Source organism: Lissotriton vulgaris, chromosome 9 (genome assembly GCF_964263255.1).
Source record: "Lissotriton vulgaris chromosome 9, aLisVul1.2, whole genome shotgun sequence".
Lineage (NCBI taxonomy): Eukaryota > Metazoa > Chordata > Amphibia > Caudata > Salamandridae > Lissotriton > Lissotriton vulgaris.
This window is the reverse complement of record NC_141697.1, coordinates 681004232-681022445: the sequence shown is the minus strand read 5'-3', so window position 1 is coordinate 681022445 and position 18214 is coordinate 681004232. Positions and strand designations below refer to the sequence as shown.

Genomic DNA, 18214 nt, shown 5'->3' with positions numbered 1-18214 from the left:
GCTGATTCACTCATATCAGCATTCTGCGAAGAGCCAATCCTCAGCAAAATGGTCATGACTGTAGATACTGTGAATGTTTAGGATCTAGATTTGTGATCTCTCCATATTTTAGTTTTCAAAGACAAAGAGGAAAAAATGCTTCAGCACCTCTTCGATTTGGAATCCATGTACGCAATATTATCAGAGTGTCGATATGCCACACAAGTTAAAATAATCAACATCCAAATATGAGATGGTCATGGCTGTGCTGGGAACCAAGTGTGGTTTTCTCGAGCTAGCCTTTTAACTTCAAGGAGGGGCAGGCTGTAGCCCTATTAGACAAATCAATGACTTTGGGAGTTGTGTCTATTTTTTGCTAGTATGGAGGTAATTGACCAAACATAACCAACTGGAAATTACAAATATGGACCAGCTGACATTTTGTCAGCTGGAACTGAAAACTGAATAAGGACAAATTTACCAATGACAGTCAAGGGAACCAGCAATGTTGCCAGCAGTAGTTTTAAAGAGGGGGTTGCCCTACTGGAAAGGGGGATTGGTACATTTAATACCATGATATCTGTCCCGTAAATGCCAGAGTTTATTACTTTTGAGTTGCAAGTAATTTCAGCTTATCCACCAGAGGAAACTATAATCTTTATATGCAATGAAGTACCAGCCACTGTGATGAACACCCATTTAGTATCCAGGTGGTGCAAAAATTGACAGACACATGGGGAAATTCAGCAAACACATTTCTCGCTCGAGGAAGAAGCTTCTGTTGGCTTCCTCTATAGTGAAGTACTCACTTAAGGGGAAATGATTCGCTGATGAACAAGGTCTTTCCCTAATGTTTCAAAAACTTGGAAGACATACACCAAACAGAATTCAGGAAAGTTTATTAAAGTGGCATAGCCTTTTCATACATGGCTCAATTATGAGGTATGCTCAAACTAGTGTAAAAATGTAGGCAAAAATAAAACAATCCAGTTTTGATTCTGAAATAAAATTACTTTTCTAGAGAATCAAAGTGGGGATAGTAGCTGCTTGTTTAAAGGATGAAGGAGCGCTTGGCCAATACTAACCTATACTGCAGAATGTCTACAGCTAAGGATTCACATCTTAAGGCGTACACCACACAAACTATGCTGGCTTCTGCCAACGCTCCTTTCCGCACAGTCATCTCAGCTTTGAAAGGAGCATAGAAGTGACACAAATGTTACTTGATCATCATCCAGCTCTTACAAATAGGTTTCCGATGCTCACAGCAAGGTGAACCATAAGTATTCAAACAGATCAAAAATTACAGATTTTTAAAAGTCACAAGTTGGTGATCAACAAAGCTATGTAGAGGGCCAGAACTTTATGCGGTCCATTTACCATCCTCCATGTATTAATACAAGGCTGATGCTGTATGTGGACATCTACCCAGATCTCGTACACTGTACTTGGATATAAATCTTCAATAAAAGATTTTCGATGAGCAGTCAGAACCGTCAGCAACAATAAAGTACAAAGTTTTTTTATAGCATGCTCCTCTTGCTATCACCTGCAGTATGGCCACCTCGTTCCGTAGCTGACTCTCCTGCTTGGTTGGAAACCGCAACTTGTCAATCACTTTCACAGCCACATCCCGGCCTGTCTTTCGATGTTTTCCTGAAAAATAGATACAATGCAGGTGCTCGGATACCAATGCTTCAGTCTGGGCACAGTGATACACTAAGGAGTCCCTAAAGACCTGCAACTCCTAGCAGGCACATGTATGACCAATCCAAACTCTTTACTCGAAGGATATATAGGAATATTAGGTCAGGTAACGTCATCTAGATTTAATGATATATTTAACGATGTTTACATCACGGATCTAGGTTGAAATCCAAGCATCGAAGCTCTTTACAAGATACCAATATATAAGCATGACGAGGGTACCACTCAGTGGTGAATTAGGATCACTCTCAATACATACAGAGTCTCATTTACAAAGGTGTTCAGCAGTTGCCAACCCGAGATTCATAAAAATTATTTTTTGATATTTTCTAGTGGAACAAACACCAACACTAGACACAGGTTTCTGTCCTAGTCATTTTGCCACAACTTCCTCTCTTGCCTCAAGCTTCTTTGTCCCGCTTCTTTTTTCTTTATAAAGGGTACAGACCCCAATACCCCCTCTCCCCCTTGCCTCCTGCTGTGGCATTTCGCCACATGCATTTGCTGTGTTGTTTAATTATGAGGTGCAGTGCAGGAGGTGAAATGTTTGTTAGATGTTTGGATGTCGCAAATCATGTTTCAATAGGCATACAGCATTTCCTGCCTGCGACATTTGTGCCAACAAATTCCTTTCACCAGTCAGAAAAGTTTTCCGACCTGTGAAGGGGCTTTTGAGGCACATTACGAATTGTAAATAGGAGGGGGGGGGGGGGGGGGTGCAAGAGTGCGCCCCTATCCTATTTGGGAGTACAAACAGAATGGTACCATTGTTTTGTGACCAAAAATGTTGTTACAAAACATTAATTAGATATCAACACCCCAAAGTCCCATAGGACAGCTATCCTTTGGGTATTATATAAGGCAGCCTTGAGGGCAGTGACTTACTCCCCATGCGCTACCAAACAAGACATGTTTATTTTTTTTAAAGCAGCACTTGTTCCTAAAAAAATAAAAAGATTTTCCATTTGGTAATGCAAATTCAAGACTGGTGGTTTGGAGTCCTTTGCCGGCCACAATCCCCACATTTTCAGCCATTCAATGAAAATGTAAAATTGCCTAATGAAATTAAGTAGGCAGGTCGCTTTGCGACCCTATCCAAATAGGCTTTTACAGATGGTTTCTACATTACATAGCCTGCACTACAAAATGATGGGTAGAATAGAAAATGTCAGTGCACAATTCACACCCAATATTTGCGACCTGCTGGCATTTACATCAGGCCAATACTTGATTACTGGATCACTTCCAGACACCCCATGACTGTCTCCCCTCGATCAAGACTGTTTGGAAGGGAGTCTGACTCCCAACAAGTCGTGTGTGGCCGTCATGACTTCGTGAAAGTCTTATGTCAATTTTCAGTTGCAATATCTTTTGGTTAAAGACCCTCAAAATCCACCCCTAGGGAGACACTGAACCTTGAGTTCACGGATTCTCTAATGGTTTTTCCATGTATAGCTGCTCTCATACACATCTGTTTCAAGTAAATTTTAATTCTAGGACTGAAAGATATATGTGAGGAAAATCAAATTTTATTCAACTCTATCATTAAGTTCATCTCTACGTGGTGTAGAATAAAAAAAAAAAGATGGTGCATTTTCGACACTCACCTGTGGATATCCAATTTAGTCAAATCTCTTCCCCCCAAGGGGCCCATCATTATTTAAAATTATAAACTTCAAAGAAAGCTTATTTAGTTTCCACCTGCAATGTTCATTCCACGTGTTACCAATTCTACTTCGGCTAGTTGGTGTCAAGAAGTTTAGGGAATCTTGTTGTTGTCCGGGCTTTACTATTTTGGGCATAGTTTTATATCGCAGCCTAAGAGATTGACTTTGCTGCAAAGCTGGTGCCTAGTACCCTTATATCACTGTCCTAAAGGCCACAGCAAAAGTGGGCAACACCTACCTATGGCTATCATGACTTGGCTTTCCAGAAGAAAGCTATGTTTGTACTGCAGAACACAAATGTGCAATACTTCAAAAGCAACACTGGTGAGTCTTACAAGTGCAACTAGTAGACATCTTGTACCCCAGGAGTCAGAATGCCATAGAACCTCAGCATAGCTGTTTTTTGATGCAGGACAAATATTTCGAATTAATGATCACGAAGAGAGGGCAAAAAAAACCTCAGTCTGGTTGTGGTGAGAAATAGAGTGAACGTGGACATGGTTTAATATTTGTAGCAGATCTTCAGCTTGGTCCTGCAAAAGTTAGGCATTGTGTATGTGTAAATTGGATTGCAACCGTATAAAAAAAAATGTTTCAGACAAACGTACCTTTGCATACTTGCAATAGAGCAAGTGAAACATCAGTATTTAAGTAATAACTTCCCTACTTCCAGTTCCCATGCACCCTTCCCACACACACATACAAACTTACCTCCATATACCACCCCGAACTGTCCGGAGCCCAGCACCTCATCTGGAAATATCTGATAGACTGTTGCAATATCCTGGAATAAAAGAGAACATGCACTGTTTTAGACTCCTGCAAGGTCACGGACTCTTCCCCTGGACTCTGTACTGCTGTCCACCTCTCTTGACAGCTGGGCCTAGGCTTCCTGTTTGCCATTTTACCTCACTGTTCTTCCATGCTGTATTCTCTTTCTCTTTATTTTAGCCATGTGGATGCCTTTACTCACTCTTACCCAAGAGCTCCACGAGATTATGTGTTCAATCTTAACTAGTTCTCTCAATTTCCAAATCTGTTACCTCGGTGTAGGCATGCTAGTCCCCAATCTCTGGAAGCATTTCTAGTTATTGATTTTACTCTTTTCATGACACTCCCTATTTTTTTGTAGGCTCTTCGCTTTTTCTTGTTAAGAATGGCTCTCATATGCCATTCATAAGAAATTCTCATGCTATCTGTAAACTTTGCTAATTCTCTGCTGGCCTATCTCTCACTAGCGTTGTGGACGCTGTTCTCAGTCTTTCCCTTGGTAACCTTTTCGGTCCATCTCATCTGAACAACAAACTTTCTTGCACATGCATGTCTGAATATTGTTTCTACAATCGGTGGCTAAACCTCTCAATCTTTCCTCCAATCACTGTTAAAAATCCTTGTAAACCTTTTTCCAACCTCTCTTACTAATCTATCCATACAAGTATTTACTTTGTTTCATCCAAGAAAGCTGCACCACAACTCTGCCGTCTCAGTGAGCACAGTGCTTCCTCAGTTTACCTACTTGTAAACCTGTGTAACCAATCACCCCCTAAAGTTAGTCCCTCTCTCTGTCATCTGTGAACATTTCTTTCTCTCCGTCTTCATCTTTCCCGTTCACTTGTTCATGTTGATCATATTAATTTCACCAGGTCGGTCTGTCTCTCTCTACAAGCACCTCTATACTCCTTGCCTTTTCTCAGTGTCCCTGCCTTTCTAAGTATCTCAAGCTGAAGTCTATTTCTTTCTTTCTCTTTAGGGATCTCGTTTCTTTGATTGGCTCTGTTCCTGTAAATCCACGTATCTCACTTTCTTTTTACTATGGTCTTTTGTTGTCTGCTACTGTGTCCTTCGGACTGCATCTATTTAATATGACTCTACTGGCACCACTAAGAGACTTAAAAGCTTTACACATAATTCTTTCTGTGACTGGCAAGTATCAAGCGCTAACTGATGCTGTGAGGCAGGGTAAAAGAAGAATAAAAAAAAGTCTTTGATACGGACAGCTGCATCATTTTGCAGATCAGCACACCTACAAAATGAGGATGTTGCTTTTTTACTTTATTTAAATAAAAGAAAATGAAGTGAAAGCATCTTTGAAAGCATGTGTGAGGTGGAAGCAATACAGGGGCAGAAACAGCACGCAAAGCAGGTGGGGGATACAGTATGGAGGACATGGGCGGGGAAGCAACATGGAGAGCGCAGGAGGTGGGACACAACACTGAGGGCGTGGGGTTTTGGAGAAAAGCAAACAGGCGAGAGAAAGAGCAACGTAGAGAGAGGGGGCAGATGAAAAGCAAATGGCAAGAGAGACCAACGCGGAGCTGGGTGGGAAAAGCACTCAAGTGTGAGTGCATCACGAGTGGGTGGTTAAAAGCAAATGGGCGACAAATACCAACACGGAGCATGGTGGAGGGAAGAGAAGCAGACTAGGGAGACAGCTGGAAAAAACATGCACCCTTGTAAAGTGCTTAAGACAGAAGAAAAAAGTTGTTTCTTGAAAGTGATGCGTTAAAGGACACAAATACATTGGAAATGCGTCATTGAGGAAACAGATACAAAATGGATAAGGCATGTCACTGAATAGGAAGCAGGCAAATGTGAGTAACAGTAAAGCCAATCAATGGTACGCAATGGGAGTGCTGCAAGCCCCTCTATGTTCTTGGTAGGCCCACAATATGCCTGCTACAACCAGAGACCTGCACTGACTGATGGTTTGACCTAAAAAGGCATAGGCACGCTTGGATGGGTGAGGACTGAGCAGTAACACTGGGCAGGATGAGCATTCATTCTTATGCTGTCAGTGCAGCAACCTACCACACGCTCCAGCTCTCATCCTCGCATGTGCAGGGTGGCAGTCTGGCTAGGGTATGAGCCACAGCCCAACTATGGCTGGCCGGCCACCTGGTAAGTCTGCCTTTGGGAGCTTTCAGAGGCGTGGTAAGGGATTTGTGCAATTTGGAAATGTTAAAGACTGTGTAGTCTTTGCTCAGGCTGCGAACCTTGATTCTTCTTCCACTCCCTTCCGCTCTCAATAAATATATTTATACAGCAGTAGGCAGTATCCATGCCTATAAAATTAGTGTGCGGCTAATGCTATTATCACTATCTTCCTTTTATGCCCAACTGGCATCATTGTACTTATCCGATAGAATCTCTGTCTTATTCATAATGTCGTAAAGATTACCAAATCTTCTTGTTAGATTATCTCCCTTTTTTAAAATACACTCGCACAAGGCAGCGGCTGCCCTATGGCTAGCTCAGCGCTGTGTACTACCTATATGTTTTAGTCCTAACTACAATTTTAATTTGCACACCTCTCTCTCTTAAAGGTACTTCTTCCCCCTCGTACTGCAAGGCGCTTGCACTACAACAAGATGAGACCAACTCTCTAGACACTCACACACAATAGCAAAAATGCTTCCCACATAGGATCATAATTCATAACAAATACAACACTGTGCCAGGCAAACACTCTTTCCCAATGTAGCGAGATAGCCATTCTAAAATTCGCTTAAGCTCCACACACGAAGCATGAAGCACTATATAAATGTTACAATGCAATACAATATTCGCACAATGCCTCCTCTTTTGGTTGGCCAAGGTGCTGGGCGGATCAGGTACTTACCACATTCTCTTGGATTTGACTGTTGGAGACAGAAATGCTCAGAGAGGCCTGTCCTGGAAAGAGAAAGCAAATAGTGAGCTGGACTGCCCATGCTGGGTCTTGACCTCCTGTATTCCTTAGCCTCTCTTTTAACACTAACACCAACACCCTAAAGTTTTGCTTTGGGTCCCCTCTGGTCTTGTTCTGGGCCCTTTCAATACTTGGACCGTCTCTATGTCATGTCTTGGGTTTGACACTGAATTCATTGGTCTACTAGTTTGAAATATTTCATTTATACTGGGAGAGTAAGCAGTGGGAATGCCTGTTAAGTATGCGGACGTGGTTAATAAGAATTGAAGAAACTAGATGTATTGGACTTTTACAACACTTTCAGAATATGTACAAATAAACTGCATCTAGTAACATACAATAGGTTTTCACCCTCTTTGATTCGTTAGGTAGTTTGGTCGAGGGTGGCCACCTTAATCCATATAATTACAGACACAGTTAACAGGCCTGGGCTGTTAATCTTCAAATATGAGCAAGCAAGTGCATTAATCCATTAGATAAATGGATGCAAACCAAGTCTAGGATTACCCATAATGTATTCGGTTTCCACACTATAGCCCAGGACTAGCAACAGTACCCATGGTCACGCTAGCTTAATCAGTCACATGAAACTCAATTAATGATACCAAGCCTCCAAACTAGTGTCAGAGGCTAGTAACTACTTCCATTAACACATTGTCCTGTCACACAAATGCATTTTTTTAAACTTAGTAACAAGAAATAGCTTTCCAATGAGAGGGGACAAATAATTAGCATGAACAGATTTCTGAATACTACTTTTCCCTACTTCAACTCCTATATCAATATCCCATGCCATGCAACAGCGCAGTGTGAAGTAGTGCACAGTGTGCAAACTATTAACTGTGGACACGGAAGAACACTACTTCAACAAGGATTAACTGATGTATTAACTGATGTGTGTTATAAGCAGTCACCACGAATGTCAGTTAAACTAACTCAAGCATTTACTGATTGTAATAGAAACAAACTGGTAATTAACAAGCAAAACTACTAAAGTAGCAGTGTGAGTAATGAGTGCGAATAAGATTCTCAACCCTCTTGATTGTCCTAAAACATTGGGAATATTAAAGGCTTTATCTCGCTCACAATGTTTCACTAGTTTCACAAATTTTGAAAAATAGTAAAAAATAGGCTGCTTTTTCAGGGTCGTAATGTTAACCAATTTAACACAAGGCAGCTGAGTGCTTAAAGAGGTCATAGAGGTGCATATAGTAAGCGGGGATAGTGCTACTTTTTATGGAGCCAAAGTTTGGGGACAAATACCTCCCAAGTCTTTAGCGGCCTCATTAATTTGTTATAGGACTGAACAGGGGATCGCAGGAGTTAGTGAGAGAGTTGGACTTAAACTGCCATTAGTGTACAAATATAAAATTCCACAAAGGAGGTGTATGCTATATTTAAGTTTCGTAATTTCTTAATTGTGCTATTACTTGCATAAAAAATGTAGGGTTGGAATTCGGAAATTGGGAGTTGTTTTTACAATAAATTTGAAGAGATTTGAGAACAGTGATGGCCTAGCCACCTGCCTAATGTGTGGTCTGAAACGGTTTAGCATGTTTTCTGCCCTTACTATATAAGGTGCTATGTTAACCACCTTTAGGCAAATGGCTCATTAATACTTCTCCAACAACCCTTTGCGTCATTGACTAATTTATTGGGTTTCCATTTGCAAGAACGAGGCACGGTTGTTGAGATAAGCTGTATTCTACGACGGAGTACCTTCTCCTTCGGTTATTGCCTTTGTAAAGTGGAACCCATTCAGGTTTTGCCTAAAATGGATTAGCATTCTTAGTTTTAGATAATTAATGTAATCACTGAGAAGTTTTAATTGTAATCTCGTCATTGACATGATGAATTAAGGCTCCGCTGTTACTGACTTATAGAGATAAATACAGACATGTAATGTATTTTCCGATCTGTGTTTATTTTCAAATGTGGATACAAATGGAAATTACTTTGTTTTCGAATGATTCTAAATGACTACTAGCCCAATAACCGTGCAGATTGGGAGGTAAGGGGAATAAAAAGTAAAAACAACAAGGCTGATAGCAAAATGTTCATGTTTTCATATAAGTGTATTGATTTATCGTCGGTGGGTGCTCATTTTGTTGAAATCTGTCAGGAATCTAAGAAAGAGCATACATATTTATTCTTTAAATATATGTGGAAATAAACCAGTTTCAGCTCAATTTTTTTTAACACAAAACCAAAATTAAATATGGATAAATACAGACATAATTAGCAAAACATTAATATGGATAAATACAGACGAAAATGTGTGGGGGGGGGGGGAATATATATATATATATATATATATATATATATACATACCATAAAACCAGGAGCCATAATTATGATATTTGTAGTGTGTGCTTTTGTGGATTTTATCTTAGCAATTTATGAGAAATAAATTCAATTTATCTATGCACGAGTTGGAAATACAGCCTATATGTTTAGATTCAGATTTTAAGCTCTAACCCTTTCCCGTCTTTCAAACACACAAAACACATACAGGTTTTAATTAAAGAGATTTTTTTTTACTTTTGGTCTATATGGTACTTTAATGAATTATTGTCCCTTGTTTGGCTTGTACAAAGATGATATATCTTCTCTCTCACTATCCGTTACCATGCCGAGTGAACTAGGATACAATTACTACCATTAGTATTATAATCCTGCTCAATCTAGTATCATGAACTTCACTAGAACCTTACTCTCGCTGGTACAATTTGGTGGGCTCTAAACGTATTATACATTGTACCAAAAGCAGTAGGTTTATCTCGCTCTAGCTGGTATATGGCTCATAGTGTAAAAGAATGGTATTGCTGGAAACATGACAGTAGATTTTAATGTTAAGACACTGCAAAGCTTGATTGAGCACACAAAGTGACCTAAAGCTAGATGTCTCCCACAAACACCACACTCCACAACACTCTAATGACTTACTGTGAGGGGATTGGCCTCCAGCACTGGGGGCATCCTGTAGGATAACTGGCATCATTGCTTGTCGGATGGCGCTCTCCCAAGCACGGGCAACCTCCAGCCCAACACCACTGTTCTGAGTACTGAAGTTTGCCGGCATGGGTGGGTTCTCTCCGACAAAGAAGGTGGCATTGGCAGTGAAGAGCTCAAAGCAGTGAGGGTTTGTGCCTGGTGGCACTAAAGTGAAGTTGATGGCTGGCTCCACTGCCAGAATTTCGGAAAGGGGGATCGCCTGACAAAGACAGAAATAAAGAGTCAATGACAAGAGAAGTCAGTTTTGACAGTAGGAAGGCCAGGGACGGAGATGGTCTTTCGCAAGTGCCAAGTAGTGGGGCTGTAGGGACACAGGTAGTGGAATGTGGCTTTGGCACGTGTCTGGAAAACAGACCTGCCAGAAATAGAGATCTCTTACGAAGACACAGTTTTAGAACAACAGAAGTGGGCTTTGACCATGGTTGGAATCATCTAGGGGAATTGCTTTCTTGTGAGAGATATTTAGGAACAGGAGAATAGGCAAAAAGGCAAAAATGAGTCACGTTGAGTGGAGCAAAGACACACATGCAGAGACAATGAGTGTGAGTGACAGAGATGGAGAGAAAGATAGAGGTAATCGAAGACAGATAACGAGAGAACAAAACTAAGATGGTAGAACTGCGAGTGAGAGAAACAAAGTGACAGAGAACACCATGGACAGAGACAGACAAGGTACAAAAATAGAAACAAAAACAGAACATTGTGTGTGAAAAAACAGCTACGAAAACAGGCAAACACATGAAAGCTAACAATATCTATTTCTCAATGAAGAAGACCAGCATATGTATGGAGTCCATGATGGGTGCTCTCACCATGAGATGTTCAGAGAAAGAAAGACAGCCCTAGTAATCGACGAACTCTCAAGAGACAGGCAAAGACAAGTCCCCCCACAGAAACTTCACACGAGGAGATCATCAGACAGAAAGACCCCTTTGATCGCAGATCCCTTGTGAGTCCAGCAGGGAGAAACCCTTTGGTGGACAATCCCTCTGCGAAAGGAGCAGGAAAGAGCATGAAAGAGAAAGAAACACATTGCGTGAATGAACATTTTGCAAAGAGGGGCCCCAAAACTTCAGTAACATAAGGTAAGACAGATACAGCTATTTGGAGCATAAACGGATAAACAAGATGGCTATCTTTGTAGAACTTCACTGTGAAGCAAAAGTCATTAGGTGGGAAATACCTTGTAGTAGCGGTTGGTGGTGTTGCTTTGAAAAAGGATTATGCACTTGCAGTCCATTCTCCAGTAATGCCGCTTCCGCTAAAGAATTAAACACAAAGTAAAGAAAATTAACTATGAAAAGATAGCCACTGGCAAAGAGGCTCAGGCACCAACATGTGGAGTTGGGTGAGCCAACAGATTTACAGGGACAGCTGAGCCGAGGCAAGGGTCTGGCTCGGATCTTAGAATCCCTCCACAAACTGAGCCCTGAAAATGTTTGCTATGTAAGTCATACAACTAATATCACGTAAAATATGACAAAGTTGCGTCAAAATTCAAGAATGTGTATTTCCTTAACATGTGAAACTTTAACATTAATAAATCACACTATAGCAATGCAACGAAAAGTACTTATTAAAAGTTTTTAAGCTTGAGACATTTGTGCGCTAAGAGGCAAGACAACAGTCATGAAAACACTGTACGTGACCCAGAATATTATAGAGCAACATTACAGTCTATTAAATCAAGCACAATAGGTTTTTGTACAACTGGTATTCTGAACTCACATACTTGAAAACACTTTCATATATGTTAATGAATAAAAGGGTTTTGGTAAAAACATTTTTTTGCCTTAGATCAGACAATTTTAGCAGAGAAGACGTGATTTATCCAGGTTTCATTTTGTACAAATCAGCCAGGAAATGGGTATCTATTTTTTTATGATAGGGCTATTTTTACATCTCAGTGCATTTTAAAAAAAGTTCTTATTGAGCTTGAACTGGATTCGAAGGGAGTTGAATGCTTTACTGAAGCGTTAATTAAATTACGCAAAAGTCACATTAATTTTTTTATAGGCATGAGGCGATTAAGGAATTTGCTAGAAACACAAAGTTTAACGGACACAGAGACTTCAACTGGATGACAGTTCTGGCCGTAATACCACCCCGTGGGTAGAGGGTGGCTGGCATAAAGAAGCTGCATGAAAGCTCGCTTGGTATGTTCTCGAGGTTCCAACAGTACCTCGAGCTAAACCAGAGCCAGGCTTCAGGCTCGAGCTTCCAGTGGCTCGACCACCTCTACCTACAGGCCCAGAAGCTCCAACCAATTTGCCATTGGCTCAAAGTCACAAGAGCTGTCCAACGAGCGACCTGTTGAGTCTGGGGTCCCATTACTGCTGTTACAAGTATCGAGGACCTGAGGTAACCCAGAAAATGTGTACAGAGCTCCAAATTATTCAACTTGTCTTAGCAGTCCCACTTTAAGAAGGACGCTGGATACCATCCTCTACAAGGAACATTTTGCCTAAAAGTAACCACTTTCACTGCATATCAAAATGGAGAGCAACAAAAAGAACCTTTACATTTGCAAACAAGCCTTGCTTGCATGCCAAGACATTGTATTTCTACTTAGTGTGTCATCCAGCAATACCTACTTTATATCTTGATACTTGCTAAATAAAAACCTTGCATATATCTGGAGGTGCTCAAGAGGCTCGCAAAGTGTGCAAAACTCTCAACAATGTAGAGGAAGGCCGCATAATATCCCTATTGGAACACGGACAAGGAGGGACGTTCATGATGAGCTGTTAACTTGGCCAGTGACTGATGCTTCATGTGTTTAAATAGCTTTGTGACAGGCTTGATGAATGTGGCTACAAACCGCCAATAGCAATTTAACGGGTTGTGGCTGGGACAGTAAGGTAAGGCATATCCTGAGGACCGCCAATGTACCATAAGAAAACGCCTTCTAGAGTGCTGGGAGACCGACAGCTCCTATAGCCTGCACAACCAATCTATTTTTAACTCTTATTATTTTCTTTGCAAATTCTTCTGCTAACGCAGGACCCTATGTCTCACCAGAGTGTCCTTGTTGCTGTAGTGCACCATCCAGCCTTCCTTGAGTGTTGTGCTGGACTTTCGAGTAGTGTGTCGTACGGACTGGACAACCCTCATCAACGGAATGTATGCCATGGTGCTGCAAAGGCAGAGACAAGCAAGTCAGAGAAAACACAAGGGACCTGGATACTCTGCAATGCTCACTGACTGTTTCCTTCAGTCTCCACAGAACAGCATCAGTCAGTAAGCGGTCTCATTCAAAGGGTACTCCTTCCCCTTATTTAACCCAATATGTTAATACCGAAATCCTAGTTCCTATTAGAGGGTTCTCCCTAATGTTCAACTCTTCTACAGGACACTGCATAGCGCCTACATGCTTTAAACATTGCTTCTGGTATCTCAGCCCCTCTACCTGCTGCCACCTGTGCCTGTCCACTTTATACCACCTCCTTTGATAATACCAACCCATATACCAATCTTTCCTCCCTGCCATCCACCTCACCTCCTTGCTGATACCTACACTACCATCTGGCTGTTGCTAAGCACCTGAATCTTTGCTATCTTTACTTGCCTCTATCATTTTCTTTTGCCTTGCCTGCCATCCACGATTGAAAGTGGCAGGATCCAATTTCACACTCTTGCCACCAGATGCATTTTCCTAACTCCCCTGTCGATGTGTTAGTCTTGTCCCCAACCTGTCCTGCAACGCCTACACCTACCGCCTGTCACTGTCTCCCTAACATCCACTGCTTATGACTGCAAACCTTATCACTAGTCTCTGTTACTAACCGTTACCAGTCTCTCCAATCGTTTCTTCTGACAGCCAGTTGTTCGTGTGCCCTTCCCTGTTTTTGTATGCCAAGCCTCCCCCTGCTTGCTCTAATGTGGTCAGATGAGCATCACATAAAATGTCACCTTTATAGTGCCAATTAGCTTTTGGACAAAAACAGTTTGCAGTCTTTCAATACAATAAGCAATTATATAAATTCGTAGCTACAGAGATCTCTGGGCACAAAGGAGGAAGGAATGACAGACAGCAGAAGAAGAGAGGTTTATTTTTGTTTAAATATTTAATTGAACACTATTGAGAGTTTGAAGAATAAACCAAAAAACTAAATGTATTAACAGATTATACAGAATTCAATTCTGCCTTGAAAATCTTAATGCAAAGATCAGAAACCAAACTACAAATTTCACTTGGTTCCTCAAACATGACAAAACGTTTTATACATCTATGCAGAGTTTCTTTTCTGATCGCAATACCCACACAATAAAGTGTGTATCTTGGACCATGTTGTTGCTGTTCAAATATCAATTAAGAGATGAATTTACAATGTAAAATAAAGAAGCTTTCTAAATCCTTGTTGATAGTGCTCAAGCCTTGAAATTGAACAGCTTGCCTGTCAAAGCCTTTTTTTAACAGTCTTCCATAGTGCATGACGATTGCAAGGTAACAGTGTACATTAATTGTAACTAAGTTTCACAATACAATAAACAAACACTAACAAATAGAAACCAGAGGCACATACAATGGTGACAACTTTATAAAATATGAAAGCAACAATAGCAGGGCTAACTTTGTACATCCATTATAACACAGGAGATATTAGAAAAGAAACGGTCACAAAATGTGAGACTTTAAGTATTCCTTGAAGCAAAGACACGTTGGCTTCTTTGTCTGGTCGAGAGGAAGGAAGTTTCGGGCAGTGGTAGTAGAATTAGTGAAGTAGAAATTCTGGGAAAAAGTTGTTCTGCAATTTGGTACCTCAAGTTAGTCATATATCTGCGTTGAAGTCTCTTACAACATGTAAGATGGACAGCAATGTGCCTACGACTGGGGGAGTGATCTGATTAATTGGTCTGAAGGCAAGGCAACAACGTTTGCGAGGAAGTGTTAGTTTGATCCCATCTGAGATACAAGTTGGAGTGCATCATATATATGAGTAGTCAGCACTCTAACGTGTTTTGTGTGATTAATATACTATAGCCTTATAGCCCGTAGTAGCGGGCTATACCAGATATTAAAGGCCCGCTCCAGCATTAAAGGCCCGAGCTGAAGGCGAGGGACTTTAACAAAGCAGCGGGACTTTAATAGTCGAAGGGCAATAAGGCTATTGGAACATTCTGCCACTAGAGGGCAGAATGTCCTAACAAATTAAACAAAGCCTTCAGGGAGAGCAAGGGGATTCAAATCCCCTCAGGCTCCCTGAACCCTTTGTTACAGCCAGAGCTGTGTACAAAGAAACATAGGAATGTTGGAGCTCCGGGCTTATACCAGCAATTATAAGCCCGGAGCACTCCATTGTTTTCAATGGAGCTTCCAGCACTCCAATGTTCTAATAAAAAGGTAAAGATGGGGTATCGCATATATAAAATGATCCACCTGTAACAGATGTGGCTTATAAAATTAGTGTTTAAGATGTGATTAATAGAGACATTGTATGTACTATTTTATGAACGAATAGCGGAAATTTATAGATGATTTACAGTGAAACTAATAAAACGAAATGTGCAAACTAATGTTTAGGAGATTCAGGTGCAACTCAATATTAGTTTTTACATTAGTCATGTGTTATTAAATGTCATTTATGGTTTATTTGCACTTTGTACACATAGTTGTAACCTATAGCTCATTCTAAAGTTAGCCATTGTTTGAGGCCTAACCAATGGCAGCCGCCACCGATCTAAAGTGGTAGGGTGGCCGTGGGGAGTGAGAGAAATTATATAAAAATAAAAAGACTTACCTGCCACTCCGCTTCCGGCTGCCTCGCTGCTCCACTCGTTGGGCCTGAAAGGTATGGGACCTCGAGGCACAGGCTCCCCACCAAATCCATGGATTGGTCTAAGCTGCCTTGTTTGCTCCTCAGACAGTGCATTGGAGCCTGTGTTATTTCTCCAACTCGGCTGTGCAACACAGCTGGGTTGGAGAAACATAAGTGCGCATGTCAGTTTGGCCGGCCTAAGACGGCAGGCCAAAACAACATGGACACTTATAAGTGCACACTACTACTACGCCATGGCATGACCAGCCCTCACCGCCCAATTTTCATTGTGCGGCTCAGACATAAATAAAATGATAATGCCATAGATTTTATTTATCATTGGCTAGCGCTGGGTTGAGGGGAGACACTTCTTTGCCATTACGGAGGAGGCGCCCTTGGGCTTACGTGTATTTTGGTTTTACTTCATGTGCCATTTCATTCTGGCCTAACGTTAAGTTTCAGTGCAATCTCGCCTTGCAATTTCACGTTTGCCTGTGTTTAGCCTTCACTGTGGAATGTTTTCTCTCATTTCGTTTCCACTGCAAGTGTGGACAAGCCTCATTAGTTAGAATAAAGGAGTTCTTTCTTATTTGATAGCATGGTATGGGAAGTAGTCGTCGGCTGAAGGAGGAGAGGAGTTCTCATGGGAGAGGAGAGGAATGATCAAGGATGAGAGAAGATTACAACTTATCGATGAAGGTGGTGAAAGTATCCAGTCGTGCCAGAGCTACAGCAATTTACCAAGGAAGAAGTCATGTGGGAGTGTCAACTAAACTTTAGCTGATATAATGTGATGTACTTATTTATGGTGAGATTTCTTCTCGGGTTTTCATGGAGAACAGACCTGCATTTCTGTTTGAGTGTCTTTATGCCATAAACCCCATTGTTGGAGTACTTCTACTGAAGACTAACTGCGGACACTATTCTTTTCTTCTTTTAGTTACCTCTACCAGATTTTCAGAAAACCATGGGTGTTAGTGCCTGCAGGAGCTGTTTTTAATGGTCTGGGAAGGTTAGGTGATTATTTTATTAAGTGGGTTAGGAGTGGCGTTGCGTGGGTGTGAGTGGCGTTGCGTGTGGGAGTGTGGCGTTGCGTGTGGGAGTGTGGCGTTGCGTGTGGGAGTGTGGCGTTGCGTGTGGGAGTGTGGCGTTGCGTGTGGGAGTGTGGCGTTGCGTGTGGGAGTGTGGCGTTGCGTGTGGGAGTGTGGCGTTGCGTGTGGGAGTGTGGCGTTGCGTGTGGGAGTGTGGCGTTGCGTGGGGAAGTGTGGCGTTGCGTGGGGAAGTGTGGCGTTGCGTGGGGAAGTGTGGCGTTGCGTGGGGAAGTGTGGCGTTGCGTGGGGGAGTGTGGCGTTGCGTGGGGGAGTGTGGCGTTGCGTGGGGGAGTGTGGCGTTGCGTGGGGGAGTGTGGCGTTGCGTGGGGGAGTGTGGCGTTGCGTGTGGGAGTGTGGCGTTGCGTGTGGGAGTGTGGCGTTGCGTGTGGGAGTGTGGCGTTGCGTGTGGGAGTGTGGCGTTGCGTGTGGGAGTGTGGCGTTGCGTGTGGGAGTGTGGCGTTGCGTGTGGGAGTGTGGCGTTGCGTGTGGGAGTGTGGCGTTGCGTGTGGGAGTGTGGCGTTGCGTGTGGGAGTGTGGCGTTGCGTGTGGGAGTGTGGCGTTGCGTGTGGGAGTGTGGCGTTGCGTGTGGGAGTGTGGCGTTGCGTGTGGGAGTGTGGCGTTGCGTGTGGGAGTGTGGCGTTGCGTGTGGGAGTGTGGCGTTGCGTGTGGGAGTGTGGCGTTGCGTGTGGGAGTGTGGCGTTGCGTGTGGGAGTGTGGCGTTGCGTGTGGGAGTGTGGCGTTGCGTGTGGGAGTGTGGCGTTGCGTGTGGGAGTGTGGCGTTGCGTGTGGGAGTGTGGCGTTGCGTGTGGGAGTGTGGCGTTGCGTGTGGGAGTGTGGCGTTGCGTGTGGGAGTGTGGCGTTGCGTGTGGGAGTGTGGCGTTGCGTGTGGGAGTGTGGCGTTGCGTGTGGGAGTGGCGTTGCGGGTGGGAGTGGCGTTGCGGGTGGGAGTGGCGTTGCGGGTGGGAGTGGCGTTGCGGGTGGGAGTGGCGTTGCGTGGGTGAGTGGCGTTGCGTGGGTGAGTGGCGTTGCGTGGGTGAGTGGCGTTGCGTGGGTGAGTGGCGTTGCGTGGGTGAGTGGCGTTGCGTGGGTGAGTGGCGTTGCGTGGGTGAGTGGCGTTGCGTGGGTGAGTGGCGTTGCGTGGGTGAGTGGCGTTGCGTGGGTGAGTGGCGTTGCGTGGGTGAGTGGCGTTGCGTGGGTGAGTGGCGTTGCGTGGGTGAGTGGCGTTGCGTGGGTGAGTGGCGTTGCGTGGGTGAGTGGCGTTGCGTGGGTGAGTGGCGTTGCGTGGGTGAGTGGCGTTGCGTGGGTGAG

General features: G+C 43.0%; 1 protein-coding gene across 2 annotated transcripts in view; it reads right to left on the bottom strand.

Annotated features, from left to right (window-relative positions):
• The window catches only part of PRKD2 (protein kinase D2), a 486838-nt gene that overhangs the window by 87629 nt on the left and 380995 nt on the right, over positions 1–18214 (bottom strand). For both annotated transcript variants that reach the window (XM_086938402.1, XM_086938403.1), the window contains exons 8-13: positions 13075–13192; positions 11240–11317; positions 9988–10255; positions 6973–7025; positions 4065–4137; positions 1529–1635 (exon numbers count right to left, since the gene is read on the bottom strand). In XM_086938402.1, the coding sequence (XP_086794528.1) occupies positions 1529–1635; positions 4065–4137; positions 6973–7025; positions 9988–10255; positions 11240–11317; positions 13075–13192 (697 nt within the window). The remainder of the gene's footprint in view (positions 1–1528; positions 1636–4064; positions 4138–6972; positions 7026–9987; positions 10256–11239; positions 11318–13074; positions 13193–18214) is intronic.